Raw genomic sequence first — 27,729 nt, forward strand, 5'->3', positions numbered from 1 at the left:
AGAGCCTTCCCTTCTGATTAAAAAAAACCCTTCTCTATGATAGGCAAACATTTTACCACCTTAAGTTGTTACATACCCTGCTTTTAAAGTTTCCTGTTATAGTTTTTGTTGCGAAAACAAAACTGCTATCACCAAAATGTACCGCTCGTCAAAAAACAGAACGAAAAATACAGCAATGAAGACGAGCAGGTATACCACAAATACAAACTGGCAATGTCCACTTGAATAAAAAACCTTTATTTCCAACAAGTATGATGAGCGCTTTCGCGTATAAAATATACGCTTCTTCAAATCTAACACATAATAAAAAGCATCAAGCTTATATACACAGGATCTAGGGTGTGGACACCAATCAATTAACAAATTAGTAAGTCATTTTGTCAATTAAAACTGAAGCATAAAATACTTAAAGAGAATGCACCTAGTTATTTAGGTATATGGCAATAAAAGCCGCACAATTTTTACCATAGAGATCAGGCATTCCATGAGCTATGCTCCAAACTAAAAATCCTTTATATAAAATAATTACTTAAATGTAAGTACATTATCAAATAGTATAAATAAAAAAAAAGTTTTTGTTCCAATAGTTTGTGGTGTAAATAGACCACCAATAGTTTGTGGTGTAAATACACCACCAATTTATCATAACAGCATTTCAGTAGCGACTATGCCAATGCAAATGTACATACCATATATACATGCATATATATTTACATGTACACACACACACACACACACACACACACACACACACACACACACACACACACACACACAAACACACATGTTTATGGGTGCTATGAGTTTTGCCATGGCACTCATTCTGTGATTATAGTGATTGAGTTATATTATACTTTTAGGAAGTATCCTCTTTTTCCAAGGTTATGTAACTGGAGTTAGTATATTTAATTTCTAAGGGGGTAGGCAGAGGCCCAGGTCAAGGGCTGTATCCTCTTTCACCATGGTTATGTGACAGTGGAATTATTTTAATTTTTGGGGGTTGTGGTGGGTAGAGCCCTCATGTCATGGGCTGTATCATCTTTCTTCATGGTTGTATGCCTGTGGAATTAGTATATTTAATATCTAAGGGGTAGGCAGAGCCCCCAGGTCCAGGGCTGTGGAGGCAGAGCCCCATGTTTAAGTAATGTTTGGAGTTCTTTTTGACTATCACAAATATAATATTACAGGTAAATAGGACTTGCACAACTGTACTTTATGTACAGACCTTTTATATGGCCTGTAACTGGTGGTTTCATGCTCATGGGTCTAATGTAATGTAGTTTGGTATTTTTTGCCTAAGAAAGGCATCTCTTGGGGTTGAAAGTGTACTGTATATTCCTGCATGAACATAATTTCCAGAGCGTTCTTCTCCTACATCAGTTCCCCAGACTTGCTCCTCCTCATAGCTGCTGCAAAGTTCTCCAACATTTCATTCACAGAATGCCTCCAGACTCTGTAGACCTTCTCTGTATGATGTCTGGTTATGTTGTCTGGCCCTCTCTTTAAATAGGTGTAGATTAACACCTGATACCACTTAGTCTTTCCTATGCATTTCCCATTAAAGAGGTAACATCATAAAGCAATTCTGATACATTTGTACATGTTTTTGAGATATAGTAGCATGTATTTTCTAAGTTCGACAATAGTACAATAGCAATGTACATTTGTTTGTGTCTTTCGGCTTTTCCCGGTTAGGGGTCGCCACTGCCGAACTCCAGTCTGCTAATGATTGGCAGAAGATTTTTATGTGCCGAGTTGCCAGCCATGATGCACAACCTTCAACGAAGGTACGCCCATCCACGCATGTCTCCACACAGAAGATGCTCTAGGTGAGAATCAAACAGGACAACGTCTTACTGTGAGGCGACAACGCTAAAATATACATTTTCAACACCCCCCCCCCAAAGATGCCTCTTTTAGGTAGGAATTACCGTACTACAATACATTAGACCCACGAGTTACAAGCCCTCTAAAAGGTCTGTAGGCCCTGAACAGACCACTTGTATTGAGTGGTAGAAGTTACGTTGCACAAGTCCTACTTACCTGTAACAGTAGATGTTTAAATTCCTCAATGCCTCTGTGGCATTTAGATTATTTGCCAAGGTAACCCAGTACTAGCCAGCTTTCAAAAGCTCAGGTTTCCCTCCCTCTCTCTTCCTGTGACAACTGATTGGTTGAGCATATCTTGAAAGGAAAGCAAACAGCTGTCATGGGAAGCAAGTGTTCAGGCTTTTTTGTTTCCACAAAGAAGGACAGGAAATTACCTAAAGCCAGAATTATCTAGCAAGAATAAATTCACAGCTGATCACAGTACCATGTAAAAAACAAATCCAACAACAATGAATCAAAGAGGTTGAAACCCACCTCAGCTATGCACAGTCTGGGGGACAGTGGATGAGTGCTGCCACTGAGGCAGTTAGGAATTTGAATGTCTACTGTTAAGGGTACGTAGGACATATGTAGTAGGTAGGATGCATGTAATAGGTAGAACATATGCAGTAGGTAGGATGTATGTAGTAGGTAGGACGTATGCAGTAGGTAGGATGTATGTAGTAGGTAAGATGTATGCAGTAGGTAGGACGTGTACAGCTGTACTATGGTAATCATTCCCACTGCATCAATGGCATTTTAGCTGGATTGCCAAAGTTTATCCTACCTGGGAGCTGGAATCCAGGATCCCCTGGCTAGTGGTCCTAACAAAGACTGCTTTGAACCTTGAAATTCAGAAACAACTTTAGGCATCAGTGATTGATTAGTGTGTAACACAACTCTGTCCTTGTGAAAAATCAGATAGGCTTGGCCCCTCCGTAAGAGGTTGCATCTCAGAGACTCTCCTTATGTATGTCAGAGCAGTGTATAAAATGGTGTCCAAAGTAATGAACCCTAAATCACATAGAGAGGCAGGTTCAAAAGGAGGTAAGTTCAGTTTTTCAAGAACAAAGCTGAGATCCTAGGAAGGAGGTGGAATTTGCTTTTGAGAGGGCTCTGACATTAAAAACTCCTTTCGTATGCTATTTGACCACAAAAGAGTTGGAGGAGGGGGATGCATGGGCAGACAAGCTGAGATGGCCACAAGATGCAGTTTGATAGAAGCATATGGCAAACCATCTCTAGACAAATATTTCAAAATAGTTGCAGGTTTTCTTGCCTCTTTAAATGCCTGCAGCACATCACCATAGAACTACTGCATAAAAGGCAACAGAATAGAATTATTCCAAGCTCTCATTTGCAGTTCCAGTAAGTTGTGGTGCACCTTTCACCCCCTGATGCTGTGTGAGCAGATCCAGTCTGTGAGGAAGCTTGTGGTAATTTGACCTGTTCCATGAACAGGGAGAACCAACTTTGCCTAGGTCAAAAGATGGTTACCAAAATGATCTTTGTTAACTATTTCTGAATCATTTAGATGTACCTTAGGAATAACTGGAAAGTGTGGAAATGCATACTGGAAATTCCTGATCATGAGAATAATAGATTATCTTTACTTCCAAGCATGGCTGCAAGGATGTCTTGAAGAGAATTTTTCCAAAGGAAAAAAACAGATCTACTTGAGGAGTTTCCCTTATACAGATCAAATCTTGAAAGACCTCTACGTGAAGTTTCCACCCTTGATGGTCTGGCCAGGATCTGCTTAGTTTGTCTGTCACTGTGTTTTGCTCTAATGGAATGTATAATGCCTGAAAACTCAGAGAATGCAATACAGTCAGCTTCCAGCCCATCATTGCCAACTGGCAAAGAAGGTATGACCTTCTATCCCCTTGCTTGTTTAGGTACCACTTCACAGTAGAGTTGTTTTTGACCAATGGAGGAAGACCTGGAGTCCATAAGTGATGAAGAGCTTTTAAGGCTTGACTCACTGCCAATATCTCTTTTACTTTTATGTGCTTTAGCATGTCCTGAGGACTCCACAAGCCTCATACTTGAATTCCCGTGGACACTGCTGACCACGCAAAATCTGGAAATTTCAGCCAGACAGACTGTACGGGTTTATGTTTGCTTACTGAATTGAAAAAAATGTGAACAACTAAACCGCAAATGGGAAACAGTGAATATGAACATTACCGAATGACAACTTCAATGAAAATAAATACATCGAATGGCCATAGTCGGCCAACATCACAAACTCAACCAACAAAAGTGGGGGGCTGCACGCCCACACCCCCTAACTATGCATACCAACTCTGAGATCGCAGTACAGTGGGGAACAGGGCAACTTAACAAGGCTTCCCTTCACTTACCTTATGCATCACATTACTTCTTGGTTGTTGGCCAACCATAGAAGTCATCGTTTGGTAATGTCCGTATTCACTGTTTCCCGTTCACAGTTTAGCTGTTTTTTTTTTTTTTGTTCAGTAAGCGAGAATATACCCAATTGTACTGGGGTCTGAAGAGAGAAAGGGAGTCCTGGATTCAGAGACAGTTGGTCCCTCTGCCACTGCAGTTCCTGATCAAGAAATGACAGTACCAGTACCTGGAAGTCTAAGTGGTGAAGGTGGTGGGTCCAACAATTATTAAAGTATCCTTGAAGTTTTCTTATGTGTAGTCTGACTTGTGGTATCATGAGAATCATTGATACCATGAGGCCTAGAATTTTGAGGAACTCTGTTGATGAGGCCATGTATAGAAGAGAGAAATCCAAGAAAATGCCCTGATAAGTCAGAACTTTGTCTTCTAACAGGAAGAACATCCTGTTTACTATGTCGATCAAACACTCCAGAAAAATAACTCATTGAGAGGGTGTGAGGAAAGACATTGGAAGGTTCAATTTGAAGTCCAGGTGGGAAAGCAGGGCTGAAACCTTGTCTAAGGACTCCAAGCTCCTGGTTACTGAATCTGCACAAATCAGCAAGTCATCTAAATAAGGAAAATGTGGATGCCTAGGGTTCCACAGTAAGCGACCACTGGGGCCAGACACTTTGTAAACCCATGAGGTGTGGTAGATATTCCAAAGGGTAATGCAGAAAAATGTCCTGAAATTGGGAGCAGTAGGAATATGATAAGCATCCTTGAAATCTAGAGTCAGCATGAGACAGTGGTTTGGAAGCAACTCAATGACTATCTGTAAGGTGAGCATTTTGAATTTATGAATTTTTACAAAGGTGTTTAGAAAGGCAAAATCTAGGATGTGTCTCCAGGAGTGCTCCTTTTTTGGTACCAAACAGATTCTTGAGTAAAATGCTTTGCCTTTGTGTATCACAGGTGAGGGATCAGATCTGAATCCATCAGTTGAGGAAGAATGACAACACAGATGGAACTTTACTGTGAGTACATAGCTTCTTTTTCAGAACTTGAGGTGTATTCAAAATTTCAACTTTTAAATCATCAGAGAAATTCTGATTACATAACCAATCATACTGTCTTAAAACAACAAAAGAAGCAGCATTTCTCGAGATGGTATCTGACATTCAAGCACAACTCTCAAAGCAGGTTTTGAAACCTGAGCCAAATTAGAAACAATTTCATTCATTTAAGAGTTTTGCTTTGCAGGTAAGGATACAGCAAAATCATCCAGTCTGTACACACACTATAAAATAGATTTGCATGTATAGCCTTGATTATTTAACATTCTAAAGGTTAGATTACTAGAAAAAGACATTCTTTTGCTCTGAAGATCTAACCATTTTCCCACTTTTTCAGAGAGCTTGGATTAGATGAAGCCAATGACTTTTATTTGAGAAGGCAGCTGAGAAGAAAACGGCTGGGTCAGGAGTCAAATAAGAAAAGGCATCCGTCATATCCAAACAGACCCTATATTTTCTCTGAGCCTTTTTAGGGACTGTTGGAATAGATACTGTTGTCCTGCAGGCAGCTTTATAAACATTTTCCAAAGCTGGTAAGAGAGGGGGATAGCCACAGAACTAGGCATATCCTCATCTATAAAGTTATATACCCTGCCTAACTCTGGGATAAGTTCCCAACTGAGCCCAAGCAAAAACATCACCAAATTGACCAAACATCTGAGGAAAAGTGAAAATTGTATGGACTTAAGCTCAGGTTCATTTTCCAAAGAATTTGAGTGACTGGATTCAGTGTCAACTAGGAAACCACCATTGATGTCCTTCCATTTCATTATTGCAGTATTCCTTATAATAGAGATCCTCTGCCAAGGGTGACCCGACATCCTGCCAGTATAGCAAAGCCTTTAGTTTGCTTAAAAGTACATTGTACATTGCACGTATGCTCTGCATATAGCATAGGACATAAAGGTGACGCCCGGATGTACCATCCTCAGAACTTATTTGCCTCCAGTCTGAAATCCATCTTTTATGGCAGCATCATTTGTTTTATTCGGAAATAGAAAAGAAGCAAAAAAAAAAATGCCCAATTCAGCCTCCAGATCAAAATTAGTGTAATCAAATTAGTTTAATCCCATTAATGCCAAGGTATGCGCATGGTCAAATTCATAATGACATCGATAACTGCCTTTAGCATTCTTCCAGAAATCAGTAGTTGCATCTTTTCAGATGTATTGCAGTGTTCATAGCTGGCAAGTCTTTTGATCGTCAGTCTGAATGCTGACATCATTTGCTGGTTCACCAAGCTGATTTCAGATAAGTGCCCCTTTGGGGTTTTTGCTTTTATCTTTTTTTCTTTTTGTTTTTTTGCTTCTGGGGTTCATATCATCCAAAAAGGGTAAATGCCAGTGCAGGAGACAGATTCCCCACAAAGATCATCACAAGCAGTGTTTATTTTGTCTCGGTGCTTCCCACGATCATATGTCCTGCTCATTTGTCAGGCTTTTGTCTCGAAGACTCTGCATAGTTGGCTTTTCTCTGTCGCCCTATAATTTAGAGAACCAATGTCTTAAGCTTTTAGCAAAAGACACTGTGAAAAGAATTTCCCACTCCAAGGGTCATCCATCTGTGAAGATGAAGGCCAAGAAATCTAGGTCCAATTCTTTAATTTTACTGCCTCCACTGGATGTCTTTCCCAAGGTTAATGAAAGCTAGAGGATCACCTAGCTCCTTCATTGGATTTCTGTGCCTTGACTGCTTTGGAAGCTGGCATGGATCAGACCTCACGCACATTCCTTGAGGCTTTGCAGATGCCTGCTTCAGATGGGAGCCATGACTTATTATTACCAAATGACCTAGGGGTCTTCCTCAGATTTTGGTTAGGGAGGAAGTACCGACTACCATTGTAGAATGCTGTCTGGGGTCTAAGCCTTCTACATTTTATAAAGCGGACATCCAGTTGAAAATGAAACAAAATGCAAAATATGTTTCTCCTGCTCCCAAGAACCCTCAGAGTGAATTGCAGAATTTCAGTTGGGGATTGGTTAATGCCCTTATGGCTTTGAAACTTCCTCAGGCTGTTTCTGTTCATGCTCAACCTTGTACCCCTACTCCCCTCAAAAGGCCTAGGGAACAGGATGACTCTGAGGAGGAGGATTCAGTTGAGTAATCCTTTGCTTATTCTTCCCAGATTCCTTCTCCCTTAGACTATGATTCTGAGGAAGAGGAATCCACTAGTCCTGACACCCCTTTTGAGATATTTCCTTTGGGGACACACTTTCCAGAATGATGGAATTTTTTAAACGGGATTGTACCTGGGTTTCTGAGGTTGAGAAAAAGTATTATGAGCTTCTGAAAATGGACCGTCCTAGAATTTCTGCTATTTATCCTGTTTTGGCTGCCTTTTCTACTGTGTCTCAGGCTCCAGACTCCCAGCCCCCTCCCCTCAAAAAAACTGATAGGTTTTATAGGGTGCCTGATGATTGCAAATTTCAACATAAATGTCTTTCTGCTGACCCCTTTGTGGTGTCTGTGGCATCTGACAAGTCATGTCAGTTACTTCCTTCTACTAAGTTATCTCCTTCTGATAGACAGTAGAACGACATAAAGGCTAATTAAGAAGGTTTATACATCAGCTACCCCTGCTTTTGGGGCTATCAGTTATCAGAGCCATATGTCATGATATATTTTGGCTCTTCTTTCTCAGACCTGTCAGGTAATTTCCTGTTTCTGAGGGAAACACTTCTGTTCTGTCCTTGTTAGGGGCTTCTTCTTGGGTGGCTCGCCATTCTATTGAGTAAAGTTATGATGCAGCAGATGCTTCTTCCAGAACTGCTGCTTTTGGTTCTGTGATGAGGAGGTGTTCCTGCCTTCGGCTTCCACCTTTGCCTGATGATATTAATTGGATGCCCCTCTGGATGACAAGCACTTACTTTGTGCAGCTGCTACTGATTTGTTTAAGTCTCTTCAGGATAAGAGCAAGGCTTTACAGGAATTAAAACATGTTTTCGTCTCTCCTGTGCCTAAATTTCAAGTGGATTACTCTAATACGTTAGCCTTTGTTCGTAGGCAGTCTTGTCCTTCCCTAAGGGTAAAAAAGGGTGGGAAAAGGCCTCCTCCTGGTAAAGCTACCCAGACTCCTGTGACATAAAAATCTCTTTTTTCTGACAAACCAGGTACCATCTGATTATCCTGTTATTCCTTTCATGGCAAGGGCCTTTCTTTTTCTATTAAGGCTCATTCTACTGGAGCTGTGGCTTCTTCTGGTACTTTTTTCAAAGGTTTGGACACTAAATCTATTCTTAAGATAGCTACTTGGACTTCTGTATGTACATTTACCAAGCACTAAAAGTTGGATATGTTATCCAGAGTTTTGTTAGGACCATCAGTCATGCGTTCCTGGAGAGCTCTGATAGTCCTTCCTCCTCCCCCCTCTCTCCTTCCTGAGATTTTGCACTCTCCCTATTGTAAGGAATACTGCAACCGTGAAATGGAAGGAGATAGTACAGGTGCATAAGAACTAGCCATAATGGTACATCTCCTTCTCTTCACTGTTGCAGTATTCACTCCCTCACTCTTCCCCCTGGTTCTTTTCTCCTCTGGGATGCACTTGTTACCTCTCTACTCCTTGGACTGGCGTTCCCTACTGGGGCTGTCAGTTCTGAGGATGGTACATCTGGACATCACCTTTATGCCCTACGTTATATGTGGGGAGCATACGTGTGACATATGTTGTACCTTAAGCAACCTAAAGGCTTTGGAATACTGACCAGATGTTGGACCACCCTTGGCAGGGGATCCCTCTTGAAAGGAGTACTGTAACAATGAAAAGAAGGATGTGTACTGTTATGGGAAGTTCTTACCCAATTGTACTTTTTCATCTGATTCCCCATCATTTTCTGAAACTATAGAAAGGTCTGTAACCAGACTAACACTAGAGCCATGTGTGAGAATACAGCCATCAAAATTAGCCTGTAGAATTCTCTTAGCGAATGAAAGCACATAATCTGATTATCAGCTGTATGATGAAGCTTCTATTTCTATTTCCGTGTGATCTTCACTACTAGATAAATTATCTGGGGACAGAATATTATGTCTGGCACAGGTTACTCCTGAATCTAAAAAGTTTGGTTCTCCTATAACTGCGACATACCCAGATGTGTCTAAAAAACAAGATTTGTCAAAGATGGAGACCAAAGCTACACTAGAGGGAGACTGGGCTGTCAAGGTAAGTAGCCTACTGGCTGAGTGGTGTCCCTGACAGAATCACTAAACATACGCTGATGCATATTTTTAATTTTTTTTATTTTTAGGTACAGCCGGATTTGATGGAGGGTGGTACCCATGAAGTCATGGGAGAAAACATCAGCCAGAGTAATAAACTTGACAGCACTGGATAATGCATTACAATAAGCACTTTCCGTTTCTCGAGATAAGTCCCTGCATAGCTAAGGTCTGCCAGACTGCCCTATTATCACAAAAAACAGTTTGAAATATGTTCAGAATTCTTTTATAGCTCTCAGAAATCAAAGCATTTCCAGTACTTAGTGTCCAAACACCAAAACAGCCAGTTTGCCAAACCAATGTTAAAAATTGGTTCCACATACTTTAACTACATTAAACTGCCATAAAATAATGGTTAATAGTAATTTAAAGTGTTTTCTTGTCAGAGAGAGAGTAAAATCTCCACAGCGTATTCACATACCTTTATTTGCGGTAAAATTGCAATCTCATGTTAAAACCACACAGAGTACAATTAAGCATATAGTAAATGTATAAATGCTGAAAAAAAAATCAAAGTTCTAGAATATTTTCCTGTCAAAATATTAAAATAAATCACATTAACAACAGGAAAGACCAGTTCTGTCTGCACAAGACAGCCCCTAGTGTCTAGCAGCAGACGCACATACATACTGCACTTCTGACAGAAATAATGAAAGTTTCTTCAGAAACAGAAAAAACAAGATTTGTCAAAGATGGAGACCAAATAAACACTGTTACAATAAGAAATTCCCACAGAAATTGCTGTAAACACTGAAAGAAGTAAAATATTAAAATAAATATTGTTTAAATCGACATAAAAATAGAAAGAGAATAATCAGATAAGAAGATGAATGGAAGGGGGTCCCTCAATGAGGCTTATCCCAGCAATAAACCAGAAAAATGAGCACTGGATCTTTAGATGGCAGAATAATGCTGCCTGTTTTGACAGCTGCAGGCTTCCCTCTCTGGATATGCTCCGCAGGTCAGCTGTCACAGGAAGAGAGAGGGAGGGAGCTTTCGAAAGATGGTCAGTACTGAGTTACCTTTGCAGGTAATGCAGAATGCCACTGCATCAGTGGGAATGATGAACATCACTGGGTTGGTGCTGCATTTCAAAGTGGAAGAATTGTACGGAGTTTAACCTCTTTCCTCCTCCCTCCTGTTGGTGTAATTATTGTAATATTGTGTGGGCAGGAATCATGGCAAATTCCCTTCCCAGTAGGTAAAATCATAGGATCCTATGTGTTCCTATTACGTTATTGAAAGATAATGTAATCGAATGCTCAGAACTTCGAAACGGCTGCATTTCGAAGATCGCATTGTGAGATCGCAGTACAGTGAAGATTGGGATATTTGCCCTTTACTCACTGTAGTGCGATCTCGGAGTTGGAATATATATTTAGCGGGGTGTGTGGTGGGGCACAGCCCCCCATAATAAAAGTTTCGATATGTGGCCGTTTCGAAGTTCTGAGCGTTCGATTACATTATCTTTCGATAACGTACTATGAACCCGTATCATACAGCCCAATTAATAAACAAGTGTTCCCACTCCATGTACAAACACTTTGTCAACTTTATTCAGTTTTCTACTCAAACAGCATATAGGATATTCCTCATCCCCCAAACCTTGGGACAGTACTGCACCCAGGCAAAACCTCCAGTGCATCTGTGTGCATTATAAATGATTCATAGGCATCATGGGATGCTAACATGGGCTTGGATCATAGGATCTTTTTAAGTGTTGGAATGTACTCTCCATTTCCAGGACCCACTTGAATTTGGTGGCAATTTTGCCCCCTGTGACATTAGTAAGTGGGCATGCAATTAAGATAATATAAATTAATTTTCTCTAATGTCTGACCAGGCCTAAGAAGGCCCTTATCTGCTTCTTAGTTTGGGGAACCAGCCATTGTCTAATTGCTTCAGTCTTCTCTTTCTTGAGCTTTATAGTTCCCCCTACCTCTGTCATTCCTAGTTTACATTTGGGGGCATATACTGTGAGTCCTGTTTGCTTAAATTAGTCGTACACAACTTGAAGTTTGGGAAGGTGAAATTTCCAGTTTTCTAAAAGGATGATTGCTTTGTCCAAAAATGTGGCTGTACAGGTGCTGCGAGTCTTAAGCATTCAGTCCACAAACTACTGGAATGTGACTTGGGTCCCATGAAAGCCAGGTGGGAGTACTCTGTATTGGAAGAGAATATAAGGAGCCAAGAAGGCAGCCTTCTCCCTGGTGTTCCTACAGGTAAAGTAATCTGTCCATCCATGGTATTTTAAGAAGCTAGCCTTCACTAGCCACCGTTTCTATCTCAGGATAGCCATCATACTTGGAGGTACTATTAATCTTTCTAAAATTATTACACAATTTAAATCTTCTTGTTTTAGAACCAAGCTATAGGGCTGTTACATTCACCACTGGGTTCTTCAGTCATTCCTAGTTGTACTGTTATATCTCTTCTTCTTGCCTTTCTCTGGGATTTAGGAGTTAATGTTCTCCCCTAGATTTCTGTGTGATGTTTAATTAAGGTAGTTCTACCCGGCAGTTCTGAAATGTTTATTTATTTCCTTTGGAGTAAAAATTCCTATACCTCTTGCTTTTGGGGTTTCATTATCAGGGTCTCTAGATTCAGTTGCCAGACTTAACATAATTGCCTGTATGTATTTATCCTTGGTTTCACAACCTCAAATAGTATATTTGTTGAGGGTGTTAAGTCAACTCAGTTGTTCTGTCAATTCAAAGGGTCCCTGCCAGTTGGATAAAAACTTTCTCTTCACCAAAGCAATGAGGGCTACAGCTTGGTCCCCACTCTGGAACTCTCTGTTTCCAGAATTCCTGTTATATTTTTCATGTCTGACTTGTGCCCTTTCCATATGTTCACAAACTGTGGACGTTACCACATTTAGTCCTGTAGCCTGGTGTAATTAACTAGGGCAGCCACGGTGGTGCAGCGGTTAGCGTTGCCACCTCACAGCAAGGGTTCTCCATTTCAATCCTCAGCTGGGGTGCCTTCTATGTGGAGTCTGCATGTCCTCCCTGTGGTTGCGTGGGTTTCGTCTGGGTGCTCCGGTTTCCTCCCACATCCCAAAGACATGCTGTAGATGGATTGGACACTCTAAATTGGCCCTAGGTGTGAATGCATGCATGTTTGTGCCTTCTGTGGAAGGTTGGGTGGCGGGCTGGCAACTTGACACCATAAAACTCCACTGCCAATCATGAGTGGACAGGTGTTCCGCTATGCCGACCCCTTACCGGGAAAAGCCGAATGAAGAAGAAGAAGCCTGGTGTAATTAACTAGCACACTTTTAAATCAGGATTTTTTTTTTCTTTGTCACTTTGTGAGTGTTTGACAACCCCCTAAGGTATCTGTCATAAAGAACTCAAAGGGACTAAATCATGTTGTTGCCTGGGGCACCTCCTGGACAGTAGAGAAGGTATGGAAGATGTTAATATTGGTTTTCCCATCCTTCTCACTGACCTTTTGTAACATGGACTTTAAAATCCTACCAAAATGTTCTACTAGGCCATTAGTCTGGGGGGGGGGTCACAGATGGAGGTTTTGAGCTGCTTTTCTTTAAGACTTTTGCAGATATTATACAGAAGTTTAGCTGTAAAGGGGTGCCTTGGTAAGTATTTCTTTCAATAACCTCCATTCTATATAACAATAAGACTAGTTCGCTTGTTGTGGGTTGAATTTAGCTTTCCTGAGATGGACTGCTTCCTGATATTTATTGGCATAATTTAAAATTATCAGGAATCCATTTTTGGACTTAACTAGTGTCCAGCAATATCTGTGGCAATGCATTGAAAAGGTACCTCTGTTACAAACATAGCTATGAGTGGATTCTTAAGCTGGTGATTTGTAACTGTTTTCTAACATTCAAAGCATCTTGCACAGAAAGATCCAATTGCTTTCAATAATGTTCAGCCAGTTAAACCAGGCCAAAGCACAGACTTTGGTTTTAGCCATGCTCAAATGGCACTCCCAGTGCATGGTTATGTGCCAGCTTTTCTCCCAAGTCCCTTATTTGTTTGAGTAGCTTGTGCACTGTTTCTTCCTTTTCCTTAAGTTACTCTATACAACAAGCTACTTTGACATTCAAAATACGGAGAGGACATAGGAAAATGTGTGACTGGTCCTTCTCCCACCACCCTCCCTGGCTCAGCTTATGCTCTTATCCTCTCACTTGGCCTTTTTAAAATTCACCCAACTCAGTGTGCAGGTCATCTGTGTCAGGGTTTTCCTCTACAGAGATTCACAACTAAGGTTTACTGAAGAGAAACATGTTTATTATTCTGGTAATGCATGATCTTAGGATGAATTTACCCTGAGCCCAAACTGATTACTATCTCAGAAATGTAACTGTAACCATAAGATTAATGGGATTTGTATTTTTGCACCTATATTTTATTTTATTTATTTGCTGTTGGTTAACCAGGATGGTCCATTGGGCCAAGTGAACCCATTTTCAATGGAGTCCTGGGGAGAAAAGCTCCAACAAGAATACATGTTACAGAGATATACATTACATAGTATACAACTCATAGCAAGGTAAAGTTTACAAACAGTAGAATTATCCACTAAAATAATGATAGAGTGTAGTTATATACATTTTTTTTTTAGGTTGATAGATATTTAGGATAAGATTATGAGCAGAATATAGGAGGTGAAAGTAATAAGGATAAAGGAAGTGGAGAATGATTATGTGGGGAGGGAGCAGGAGCATTCCCATCTGGATGTTAGGTAGGAGTGGAGTGTTTTTTTAAAGGTAGGAAGGCTAGCGATGGTGCGAATGGAGGGAGGTAGGGAGTTCCATAATCGAGCTATGGAAAAAGAGAGGAGCTTTTGTCCTGGGGGGTGAAGGGGTCTATGGACTACTATTAGGTTCTGATTAGTGGATCTGAGAGGTCTTTGAGTCTGGTGAATTTTAAAGGTAGAAGAAAGGGTGGGACAGAGGGATGGTTGGAAGATGAGTTTGTGTGCAAATGTGAGTTGAGTGCAAGAGAGGTAGTTGGGAAGTTCAAGCCAATTTAGTTTATGAAGTGGTGTGCAGTGGTGTGTTGAAGCTTTGGTACTAGTGGCAAATTTGGCTATTTTGTTGTAGCTGGTTGATAGTTTAGTTCTAATAGATGACTGTAGGTTAGTAAAAAGGGGGTCACCATAAAGGAGAGAGGGTAAGAGAAATGTAGTAGAGAGAGTGAGTTTGGTTGTTGATGAGAGGAATCACTTGTGTTGATAGAGCAGGCCGAGTTTTTGGTGGGTTTTCTTTTTATGTTTATTAGTAGATGGGACTCAAATTTAAGGTTATTTTCAATTTGAACTCCTAGAAGTTTGGTTTCGGATACCAGTTCAAGTGGAGTATTATTCTGACTGGTGATGGAGAATAGTTGTTTATCAAATGTGTTTGTTTTAGAGGGGGGTAAATATCATTAATTTTGATTTGGCTGCATTAAGTGCAAGGTGGTTATCTTTCATCCACAGTTCTGTGGTGGAAAATGCTTCTTGGGTGAACTGTAGAAGGGTTGGAATGGAAGAGGCTGCACAGATGATTGTAGAATCATCAGTGTATTGGATGATACTAGCATGGGGGATAGAGTGATAGTGATCATTTATGAAGATGTTTAACAGGAGGGGGTCTAATATGGAGCCTTGTGGGACCTCTGTGGGGGTGTGTAGGAAAGAGGAGATGGCTTTTTTCCATTTGACAGCTTGTTGCCTGTTTAAGAGAGAGCTGGTGAACCAGTTAAGAGTTGAAGGTGATAGGTTTAGCTTTGACAATTTAGTGAGCAGTAGGTTATGGGAGATAGTGTTGAATGCTTTGGAGAGATCAAGAAGGATGGTAGATACAGTGAGACTGGAGTCTCTAGCTTTATTCACAGTTTCAAGGAATGAAAGGAGGGCTGTCATAATACCATGATTAGGGCGGAAGCCATGTTGGGTAGGACTTAGTAGATTGTTGTCTAATAAATAGGGAAGGAGTTGTAAATGGATACATTTTTCTAGAATTTTTGATATGGGAGAGAGGATGGCGATGGGCCAGAAGTTGGTAATGCTAGTATTATTCCCTCCTTTATGAAGGGGAATGATAAAAGCTTTTTTCCAGACTTGTGGAACAAGACCTTCTTGGATGGAGCGGTTTATTAGGATAGTTATTGGGAGGGCGATGGCATCTGCAGATGTGCTGAGGAAGTGTGAGGGGATGTTATCGGGGGCATTAGTGCATGGTTTTAGCTTCTTTAGTAGTTTTTTTTACAGTGGAGGTAGGGATTGGTTTCAGTGAGAATATAGGTGTTTGTGAGGTAGTAGGGTGATTGAGTGGAGAAGAGGGGGTGTAGGAAGAGGGCAGGTGGTAGTAGGGGGTGGGTGGTTGCTTGAGAAGGAAGAGGTAAGTTTGGAGATACAGTCAATGAAAAAGGAGTTGAATTCGGTAGCGAGTTCATTGTCTTGTACATTTGGGTTGGGGTTTGGGTTTTCAGTTGTGCCAGGTTTTAGGAGGGATGTTATACCTGTCCAGAATTTTTGTGGGTCAGATTTGTATTTACTTTGGAAGGAAGAGTAATAGTTTTGATGGTCTGTCGAAATAAGCTTTTTTACTGTATTGCGAAGAGTTTTGTATTCATTAAGGGTAGTGGGAGATTTGTGCTTCTGATAGTGTGACCAGGCTTTATCTCTTAATCGCATGGTTTTTAATGTGCTTTTAGTTAGCCAAGGGGTAGTTTTGTTTTTTATTCTTTTGGTTTTTAATGGAGCATGAATATCTAAAAGACTTTGGAATGTAGTATTAAAGTGAGTGATTGCACTTTCGAGGGGGAGAGTTTTTAGGGGGCACCAGTTGACTGATTTTAAGGAGTTGGAGAAGGCTTCTGGGTTGAAGTTTTTTAGGTGTCTGAAAGAAATGTAATTATGGGTAGCTTGAACTGGAGAAGGGAGGCGTGTAGCAAAGATGGGAAGGTGGTCGCTTAATGAGTCAGAGAGAGTTCCACTATCAGGGTAGTAGTGGGGATGAGAGACTAAAATCCAGTCAATAATACTGCCAGTGGTGAAGTCTTTAGAGGGCCTAGTGGAGGAGTTGATGAGTTGGGAGAAGTTATATATGTTGATGTTGATGGAGGGGGTATGGGATTGAGTGGAGGACCAATTGATGTTGGTGTTTCCCATTATGATGATTTCGTTAGATATATTGGTTGAGAACCAGGAGATGATATCTTCAAGAGTAGAGATATTGTCTCCAGGGGGAATGTAGAGAGAGGCAATACATATATTTTTGCGCTTGTTTAATTGAAGCTGTGCAATTATTAATTCCGCATTGTTAAATTGGGGAATAGCTTTATTGTAGGGAGGAATGCATAGAGAGGAGTAGAGTAGGGCTACTCCACCACCTTTTTTGCTGGTTCTGTCTGCCCTGATAATAGAGTAGTTAGGTGGGACTATCTCCTTGTCTTTGATATGAGGTTTTAGCCAGGTTTCGGATATGCTTAAGATATCAGGATTGTTATGGTGTAGCCAGGCTTGAAGGTTATGAATTTTGTTAGCTATACTTTGTGCATTAAGGGATGCAAATGTAATAGATTTAGAGGTAGAGGAGGAGGTGTTTGGGCCTGGGTTAGGGTGAACATCTCCAGATAATAAAAGAGATGTTAGAATTTGCTTTATTTGGTAGGGGCTTTTCGTTTTTTTTTTTAATAGATATTGTTAGCTGTTGGGTAATTGTTTGGGAGGGAGTGGTTAGAAAGTTTGTAAGCTAAGATAATTTTGTAGCGAAAGCATAGATTGTTATTGATGGGATAAAGTGTAGGAGATATATGTATGGCTGCGTAGGAGTGAGGTATGTTGAGAGAGAGGGTTGTGTGGAAGAGTGGGGTGTGAGATAGGGAGTTAGGCTGAGTGAGGTAGTAGATGAAGGTTAGGTTTATAAAGAGAATTAGGTGAGTGGAGAAGAGTATATTTTTTGGGGGACATGTTTTGGTTTGTAGGGAGTTCTAGTAGTTAGTAAAGAGTGAGGTGAGTGGTGTGTGGAGGGTTCAAAGTGGATGATGTTCGAGTAGTAGTGGAGGGAAGGGTTTGAGGGGGAGGGAACAAGGAAGAGGAAATGGTGGGGTTAAGTAGTTGGAGTGGAAGTGGGTGGGGTTATGAGGGTATAAGTTTAGATGTAGTGGGGGTGGGTGGGAATTGGGGGTAGGGGAGCGGAGTGAGCCCGCAGGATGAACGGAGTGGGGCAAACCTAAGAAGGGTAAAGGCAGTGAGGAAAAACAATCAGTAAGGAAGAGGGTAAGAGCGGGAGATAGTGTGAGTAAGTGGAACGGGGGGAGAGGAGAAGAGGGGACATGAGGATGCGTAAGGAAGTAGTCTGGAAGTAGTGGAGGTGGAGAGGATGGCCAGGTGAAGATTTAATAAGGACCAGGGAAGGAGACACGTTCAAGGGTTTGTGTGGTCTGAGGAAGAGGAGAGTGAAGGAGAAAAATGCTTTAAGTGAGGAAGATATAAAGTAAGAGATAGGAAGAAGAATGCAGTGAAGGTACAGGTGAGACAAGGCTGCCCTCAAGTGGGCAAAGTTTGTAACTGTCCTGTGGAGAGTTCGTAGCTGTGGGATATAGAATAAGAAAGAGGAATAATGAAGTAGGGAGAGGATGGAGGGGTGCTAGAATAGAGGTAGGGAGCTGCAGTATATTGGATACAGGCAGTGGAGTACTTTAGTAGTAGAAGTTGCAGTATCCTAAAGACAGGCAGTGGAGTACATTGGTAGTAGAAGGGGGGGTATGGCTGCTGGCAGATATGGCAGTCTGATTAACACACTTGGGAGGTGTGCTGGATTATATATACATATAGTAGAGGAAGAGGCAAGAAAAATAATTACTTTGTTACAGATAGTCTTGGTTAGTTTGGCTTTAGACCAAGGATGTCCAAATTGTCCAGGTAAGTGGGTAAACAGGCAGGAAATGGTAGATGGTTATAGCTGGTCTTTGGAGTCCAATAGGGCATATTTTATTCATGACAAGAGAGTATTTTTATCAGTTAAGGTAACTTTCTAGTCAGAACATTAGTAACCATAGTCAGTAAGGCCTTAATGTTCAGAGAATTGTAACAGTGTAACAAAATGTTATTCAGTACTGCTACTCTTTATTAGGTATCTGTTAGAACCTTAGACCAACATACCAGTCCATTCCCTCCCTCCCTCTCTTTCTGTGTCTCTCAGTTAGCTTGAACACAGCTTGTATAGTGTACTAACTGCACACAACATAGATACAGTCTAATCTCCTATATTATTCCCTTGGTAGTCCCCGCCTTTTTCATGAACGTGTCACTTCACTTTGAACTGGACATTGTTGCAAATTCATATTTTCTATTAACTAAAACATTTATGTCACAAAGAATGCTTAAGACGGGCTAACTAGTTACAAATTGTAACGTCTTCCTTTCCTTTTCTGGATTTAACCAGTTTTCATGCGCATTTCTTGTATTCTGATGCATTTTCTCAATAGGTGTCACAGCAGCATCTGGAGCTCTTATCTAGAACATTTAATTTTATAGCAGGCTGTATGCCAACCTTCTAAATTTTCAGACACAAACACTCTTTGTGTCTGTCTCTGAGGTGTAGTACTAACATAGCCAGCTTTAGGCACCAGCGAACCCTGCGGTCACTCCCTATTCCTGGGGGTCCCCCAACTACAACAGGTTATCTTAATCTGATATTCTGTAACATGTCTGTTAAACCAAGAAAAGGTACGACAGGGGTGAGGAGTGCGGAATCATGCTATATATATATATATATATATATATATATATGTGTGTATATATATATATATATATATATATATATATATGTGTGTGTGTGTGTTTGTGTGTATGTGCCACTTGTAATACATGACTGTGGCAATTTGAACCTCTGCTTTCATCCCAATCTAACACCAGTGGGATGCACAGGCACTGACTTTCTTTTTGGGGTGGTGGGGTAGGGAGGCAGGCACTATTCCCAGATAAGACCTGTGTATTCTCGCAACACTTGTCTTGCTAATTTATTGTGAGCAATTATTTTGTCAGTTTTGAATGTTAAGCCATGGGCATGACTCGTATCTTCCTTGAAAGAAAAAAATAAAATAAGACGGAAATTCTTTTCTTATATATGATTTTTCTTTAGGCCACCACTGGATTAAAAGGTTGGGAAATGTTTTAAAATGCACCACAGAACATCTATAACCTTATGGATTCTTGGGCCTTGGCTTATTTGAGTTATTTCTTCCATGGTTTTACTGTGCTGGCTTTGTCGGGGAAAGTGTAACTTTAAATAGAATGAATGTGTTGCTGCATCATGTACCATCCCTTTAATTCTTTTATGATTTTTGTTAGATCTATAAACTGGTCAGGGTATCTATATTGTACTACTTTTGTCAAAAAGAGGGAGTGTATTGTATTTATTGCATTTTATTGTTTTATATAGTATTATTACATCATTATATTCTATTATTATTCTACGTTTATATGCTTCATATATACAGTTTGATATGCCTTCCTACACTGTCATGATCTATATGTGTTAGACAGCATTGGCCCACATATTATACATTATATATTAATTATATATATTAATTACATATTAGTATCATATATTATATATGTAAGTATAATATTTTGAAGGATTCAACATTTATTATACAGTAATTGATTAATTTGACTGGTCATGTCTTGATCTTTTCTTGATCATTTTTATAGTTATTTAGATTTTCATTAACAATAATAACATCTTATGCACTAGTTATAGATCTCTCAGGTCTTCAGGTTCTGATTTAGATTTAGTTTCAGGTATGTCAGGAGTGTTGCTCTGATTTGTTCTCATCTGTTTTGTTCTGCTTTTTACAAATTTACATACATATATTTATGTGCTTTAGATATTAAATGTTAAGTATGAATTTTTTCGAAGTAGTTCTGATGTTATGTATTTTATGTTTTTTGGTTTATTTATAGTATATATATTTTTAACTAATAGTAAAGTAGGCACTAGCACTTTAAATGTCTCCAACTAATGAAATAATTGATTGGTTTATTGTTCATTGCAAGTAGATTTTTGGTGTATATATAGAACTTGTTACTCTTTGTATAAATGATCTGATGAAGCGTGCCTTGAGTACGCGAAAGCGCTTATCCTTGTAATAAAATCTGTTTTATACCATCGTGGTGGTCTGCTTCCAGTGTTCCTGCCTTTGGATTTTTATCTTCCTCTTTTTGGAGTGGACTTTTGGGAGCCAGCGTTTACTGTGTATTCTCATTGTATTGAAAGGATGCAAGGAAAACTAAAGCTGAACAACAACACTGAATTTATTTTGTTAATTATAATTTCTGTTCAAGCCATCACTGGATGAAAAGGTTGTGTAAAAAGAAGAAAAAAATTAAATGCACTTCAGAGCATATAGAAATTATAGCTTCTTGAAAATGCTGAAGAGTAAGGCAAAATATGAGAAAAAGAGGAAAAAAGTAGTGTGCATGGTATAGGGATCCCAAGGTGGGGGGAAACAGAGGAAAGGACTAGAGGGTGTATGCATGTGTGGGTGTGTGGGGGTTGGGTGGCTGAAAAGTTGGCCTAGGGCACCATTTCACCTAAGTCCTGATCTATATGTAGAGTTGCTGTAATGTATCATTATAGCAACTAAATGCCAGTAACTGTAATTGGCCTAGGGCACCATTTCACCTAAGTCCTGATCTATATGTAGAGTTGCTGTAATGTATCATTATTGCAACTAAATGCCAGTAACTGTAAATATACCTTTGTCAGAAGGGCCAACATAGGACTAAGCTCTTCTTGGCACCCCTTTCTAAGTCTTTCTTCACTACTTTGATTTGATTGCATTCACCTTCCAATGGTAGCAGCAGCATGCGTTAATGAAATATGAAGAATGCTTAGAAGCCATACTTTGATTCTAAAGGAAGGACAACCCAGAGTGTGAAATTCAGACCGAGATGAGTTTATAATGGGTATGTATGGACCTTTTTCATGGGTATCATTCTTTAAAGCTAGTAGGATAAATGAGTGTGTATTAACATATTATTTTCTGAAGAATATAAATTTCCAGATATGCTTAGTGCTGCCTTAGTGTGCCTGAGTTTCCTCGTTCCATGGCCCAGGTTTTTTGTTGATTACCTCTCTCTCTCTGTTGGTGGATATCCCCATTGTTTTGTATTTATGGTCTTTTCCTCTTGTTTTTCAGTGTTGAGGCATATCCTCCATCCCCTAGGTGGCATGAATCTTGGCCAAACTGCATTGTGTCACTGGGGATTAATTTTCCTTAAGTTTTGTACAGTAATTCTGGTCTAAAGTTTCAAATTTACAAAAATGAATGATGGTGCACTGTTACTTGCTTACAGTAACTATTTGTTGTGTTAAATTTGGAACCTTCATCCTTCATTTACAAAATTCCAAACAGCAACTATCAATAACAAAATCCATCCACAAGAATACTGTTCATCGTAACTAAAATAATATGACTGGTATGACTGTTTTATCTAAGTAACTAGAATGAGACTGGAATGAATGTTGAACTTTTTATATGGGCAAATCTTTGTACCTTTGTTGCTGAATTTATTCATGTTGATATTTAGTTTTTTCTGCTGATGTTAATAACATCTTTGTACTTGTTTATTCTCTGTTTACAAGTAACAAATTATAAAGATGCTTTATATCATACGGTTTTTTGATAATTGTAAATAAGTTTTTATACTATTAACATATCTCTGAATAATATATAATTCTTTTTTTTAATATTAATATTAGCTGAGTTATATTCATATCAAATACTAAATATTATCTGAATCTTTATATTCTGATCTCCTGAATAGTATTATTAATCCCTGTCTGTCTGTACCTTGTGTCTATACTTCTGCTGGTCTGCTTTCCAAACTTCCTCTGAACTATCTTAATAAATATCAAACTGTCTGAACTTCTGAGAGTCTCTCAACAAAAAATGAAAATAAGCCTGACTCAATCTGCCTCTAAACCCTTCTAAAATCCTGTCTGTAAGTAGTTCTTTACATTAAAGTTAGATTGATTTGTTTTTACTTTACTGAACTTTATGCTAAAGTTATTTTGATTGACTAATAATAATAAAACTGAAACTTCATACAAAAAAAAAAAATCATTTTTAATACAAAAAAATTCAAATTTGTTTGTTTAAAATACTATTTTTCTTTGATACAAAAATATCCAACTCCTCCATTTTCCTTTTGACCCTGGGATCCTGATGACCTGATTCCAAAAATCCCACCCTAACCCCCAAAATTATTTTACTGCCTACAATGCACAATAAATTGCCTGCCTGCTATACTACTTTGCACATACTCTTTGTGCTACTTCTAGTCTGTCACTACCTCTCTCTTAGTCATTATGTAACCAATCTTTGCATTCACTTACTCATTTACCAGATTAATTAAAACCAGTTCTTACAGCAAATATGAGCTATATACATTAAAATACATGAGTATGTATGTTGAGGTGTACATGTGTATGGGTATATGTAATGTTATGTTATACTTATATATATTATATATGTATACATATAATGTATATCTTTATTATATTGTAGGTAGTATTAAATATTGTTTATTAATATTTTATAAAATTATATCCAAATTTTATTTTAGGGGAACTTATAAAATTATTTTTTTTTTATATTGTTTATTATACATAATCCAGTCAAAACAGTCATCCCATAATATCATACATAAGAGAACTTCTGGTCTGAAAGTCTGTGTCTTAGCAGCTGATGGTCATTTTTGTCCGCTGGTCTGGTCATACCAAACCAACCCCCCCAACCAAGCCTGCTGCCAGCCCAGTTTCCATACCAACTTGCTGGTTTTATTTACCTGAAGTATTATTTTAGTATTTTTTTTTTCTGTTTTTTTCTCTTTTTTTTTCTTTCATGTCTGTGTCTATCAATATTTCTTATTCTTGCTTTTCCCCTATTTCTCTTAAGCTTGTTTGTTCTTCCCTGCTGTAAAAAAGCCAACAGAGGCAACCAGATATTGCATGAGTTATCATTAAATATCAGTCCTGAAGTCCTTCCCTACCTGCATCTTTGGACTGAAAATTCACCCTTACTACATAACAAGGTTTCTTTTCTTCCTATAGTATCTGTTAATATGCATTTAAATTTCATGTATAAAAATAATTGAAGGAAATATTCATAGTGGCTTCATGCTTCAAACTGCTGTCGTCGTACCCAAATATGAGAGTGTTTGGAGTTTTGGGTGTGGTGGGAGTGGAAAGGGTGCCAAAGCACTACTTCGCCTAGGGCGCCATTTCAGCTAAGGCCGGCCCTGGGGCCAACATAGTGTGGTAGAGAGGCCTGTTGTAATGTAAAAGCACTGCAGCTACAGGTCAGTCTGTGCATACTACTACTAAAAGTTTACAGCATGAAGTAAAAGGTTGCTGAAGATGGGTGGCAGTGACACAGTGATACTTAGACTAGAAGTGCTTAGGGGTCCTCCAACTTGACATTTTCTGTGTGCCCCCAAAATGCTAACACCAGTTTTGATTACTAAGCATCTGAACTGCACACTGGCTTTTTTTCAAGTGTGTTTTTATCCAACAAGAAAGAAATTATGTATTTTACTAGGCAAAAGCGGATATTTAAATAATGTATTTAACATCAGCTCAAGGGACTCATATCAGCCCAGAAGCATGAAAAATTACAAAAACTAAGTTGGTTAGACAAAAGCTGTCATATCATGTCTTTTTCTTTCTATTTTTATGATGAAAACTGCAGGTAAAAAACAACTGCATTTGATAATAGACTACTTTACTTTTATTTTTATATGGGTCTTCCAGAAGTGCCTGAAACCATTCAGCTGAAAGCTCACTAAATTAAATATAGGTGACCAGACTAAGTTTCAGTCAGAAATATTTATACCCATTACATCTGTGGGGTGCTGCAGTAGCATTGTCGCCTCATAGCAAGACATTGTCCCGTTCGATTCTCAGCTAGAGTGTCTTCTGTGTGGAGGCATATGTGAATGGGGCATGCCTTCGTTGAAGGATGTGCATCAGGGCTGGTAACCTGGTACGTAAAAATCCACTACCAATCATTAGCGGACCGGAGTTCCGCTGTGGCGACCCCTAACTGGGAAAAGCCGAAAGACACAAACAAACATCTGTGGGGTGCTGCCCTTGTACCACTGACCTACTAAATATACCACCACTAAAACTAGTACCTCAGGTAAGGGTGTTTGTCTAGTGTGATGCAAAGGCTTTACAGTGCTTCTCCGACTAAAATGAAGCACTGTTAAGTATATTCAGATAGATTATTTTTTAACCAAATATGCTTTAGCCTTTGCAAATGTTGCCATTTAAGAGAGTCACCAAAAAAAATAACTGAATGATTACATATTTTAATGAGGTTATGAATAGTAGAGAGTCAGTATTTCTTCAAAATACTGAACTGTGATGTCTAATTCCTTAACTGTGTGTAGGCTTTCTTTGGATGTATTGTAGTGATGTTGTGTGTCTTGCTGACCTTGCTTTCTGATCTGAAACCTTTGTAAATGAATGCTTAACTCCTGTAGTTGTAATTCTGGTGTGATAAATTGGCACATGTTTTTTGAGGAGCCATTCATCAAATTCTTGTTGTCAGTACAGTAACCCTTTCCCCACAGTTGCTGTGAACCTAGAGTCATTTTTTAGTGAGTGGGTGAGGGCTAGGCCCCACACCTTTCTATTTTGCTTCTTTAGTGGAGATCTGTTTTTAATGAAAATGTTATTTGATTATTTGATAGCTTGCTGTGAATGTGTATTTTGATGCAGTATTTTTCTGTTTGTGTGTTTTTATCATTCTCAGTCAAGTTGCTAAGGGAAAATGCCAGACAATACAGTACAGCGAGTTCTAGGTCTATAGTTCAAAGTGTAATGTTTCTACTTTTTTTCTTGTACAGGCTACAATATCCCAAATGCGCAACTGTTGTTTCTGCTTCAAAAACATGAGAAACTTGAACCTGTTGTTATGGAAGAAATTATTACCAGGCTTCAAATGGAAATTTCTGAATTCTCCCCCAGCAGTAAGTGCATACCTGGATTGCAAGCTTGATGTTTTGTTTCCCCCCTAATTTTGACAGCAAGTAATGTCTTGGCAAAGATGGGCACAATGTTAGGCACCAGCCGAAAGTAACTGCTGGCAATGTGTGAATCTGCCACCTCTCAATTCACATCTGCTTTGAGTATTTCCTTCTGCCCTATTTTAAGGTGTAAAAAAAATAGTGGGGCTTGCGTAAGGGGTGTGCATTTCAGTCGTAGCTTGGACATCTTTTTTGTTGTAAAGTTAATTTATAAAAATATTTTATTGCATGGAGCACCACAATTAATTTCTGATATTGGAGGGAAAAACTGAGCTTGTTAATTGCTTCTCTAGGATAAGACACGATTGTAACTGACTTTTGTTGTACACCTCTAAGCACTGTTGATTGTGCCTCATGATAGGGATAGTGCTAGCTGGAAAAAACAGTGACAGAAAGTAAAAGAGCCTTTAAAAGCTGTTCAAACTTCACTCTTCCACACGTATAAACAAGAAGTATAGCATAACAAAGTGTCTAACAGCTATTAAAACTGTTTTACCTTGTGCCAAAGGGACACTTTGTTTCTGCCTGCCATATATCTCAACTCTCCCTGATTTTGCCCTGTCTCACGTAAAATCTTTGTTTTTCTGGTAAAATAGCATTACAATTGGTCTAAAATGTCAGACATGCAATTTCTAAAATATAAGAATTATGAAATTGTAATGTTGATTAAAATGAATTAGAGTAATATTTAGAACCGTTCCGGATTGCCTCATTCCTTTAGTTTTGTACATGACCAGAATTCTTACGCAAAAAGTTGATAGTTATGCTGCTGTCTGACAGTGGAACATGTAAAACACTTCTGCGCTTTCGCTCTCTCTCTTTTTTGCAACTGGTAGTACACGGAGCAGACAAAGCCAGATCGTAGTCCCTCTATTTTAACTAGATGACTTATAACATGCTTCTGCCAGAGTTAAATGTTGACTGCATTAGCGGTCAACTGCTACAATGTTAATAGGAGTGAAGAGGGAGAAATTATAGGTACTTGAACTGATGCACAATGATTAATTCTATGCAGTTACTCTTGTTTACTTTTAAAATACTCTAAACATTGTGATGAGTATACCATTTCTTTAAAAAGCATTGAACAAAGGTAAGGGAGGCTACTGCTCTGAATGAAATTAAGACCAGTGGCTCAGCGAACACCTAGAAAGGAAAAGCATTAAGCAATACAAGGAAATAATTATTTGCTGAATATTTGGTAGATTTTGTTACTACATTCTATGATCAGAAATGTTGAAGATATGAGCAGTAAAACATTCCTCAAAGACTGAAAAGTCATAAATTAGAAGGTAAATTGGATGAAGAGGAATGTAGGAGTACCTAAGGCAAGGATCTACAAAACAGAGTAAGCAGGAAACATCTCGGTTATAGTGACCACCTGCTGTCTTCATATACACGTTCTGCATACAGGAGTCCTTATATAATTATTTGTTATCTTTAATTGATTCACACACCTATAACATCTTTTGTATACTCCCGTTTAACACCCTTGGGTCCTTGTGGAATCCTAACATTTTTGGGGCCTGGTTTCATTAACTGAATAACTTGATCGTTAGTAATAAGCGACGTGTGAAAGGGTAAGGTGTAAGCAACACATTGACGCTAAGACTTTTTAATGTAGACTGTCCTACAGTGGAGGTGATATTCATCATTTGTCACTTGTTATTCATAGGAATCATAGAAAGTTCTAGTGTACCAAATCTTTTCACCATTACACCTTGACATTTGTCACACTAGACTGTACCTCCTTCTCGAGAAGAGCTAGGCCAGTCAAGGACAAAGTGAATTTATGAATATTCAAGCAACTGTCCAGGTTCCATTTGAAGGAAGGTAGTGTAACACTGCTTGATGTGCAGGGGGTCTATTCCGGAGGTTTGGGAGAGGCTAAGTAATGAATCTAACTCTCCATCTTGTTTTATTGATCTGCTGAAGGTGGTATTTCTAAAGGTACTAGAGATCATAGACTGCTGGGTCTCTGATTATTTGGAAGATAAGGTACAGGTATTCTCCAAGTAGCCTATAAGACACAGAAAACAGGTACAGTGTTTCTAGCCTTTTCTGGAAACTTAGGCTTTTTTAAGCTTATGATCTTCTTTGCTGGGAGCCTCTGGGGTAGTTTTTTTAATATATCTGATGAGATGCATTC

At 39.1% G+C, this 27,729-nt stretch overlaps 1 protein-coding gene across 1 annotated transcript in view; it reads left to right on the forward strand.

Moving 5' to 3' along the window:
• LOC122789797 overlaps nucleotides 1-27,729 on the forward strand; it is an 825,084-nt gene that overhangs the window by 182,062 nt on the left and 615,293 nt on the right. Inside the window, 1 exon segment of the mRNA XM_044057239.1 lies at nucleotides 25,404-25,526. Coding sequence (XP_043913174.1) covers nucleotides 25,404-25,526 — 123 coding nt within the window.

The sequence above is a fragment of the Protopterus annectens genome, chromosome 15.part0, assembly GCF_019279795.1.
Source record: "Protopterus annectens isolate FY-2018-M chromosome 15.part0, PAN1.0, whole genome shotgun sequence".
Lineage (NCBI taxonomy): Eukaryota > Metazoa > Chordata > Ceratodontiformes > Protopteridae > Protopterus > Protopterus annectens.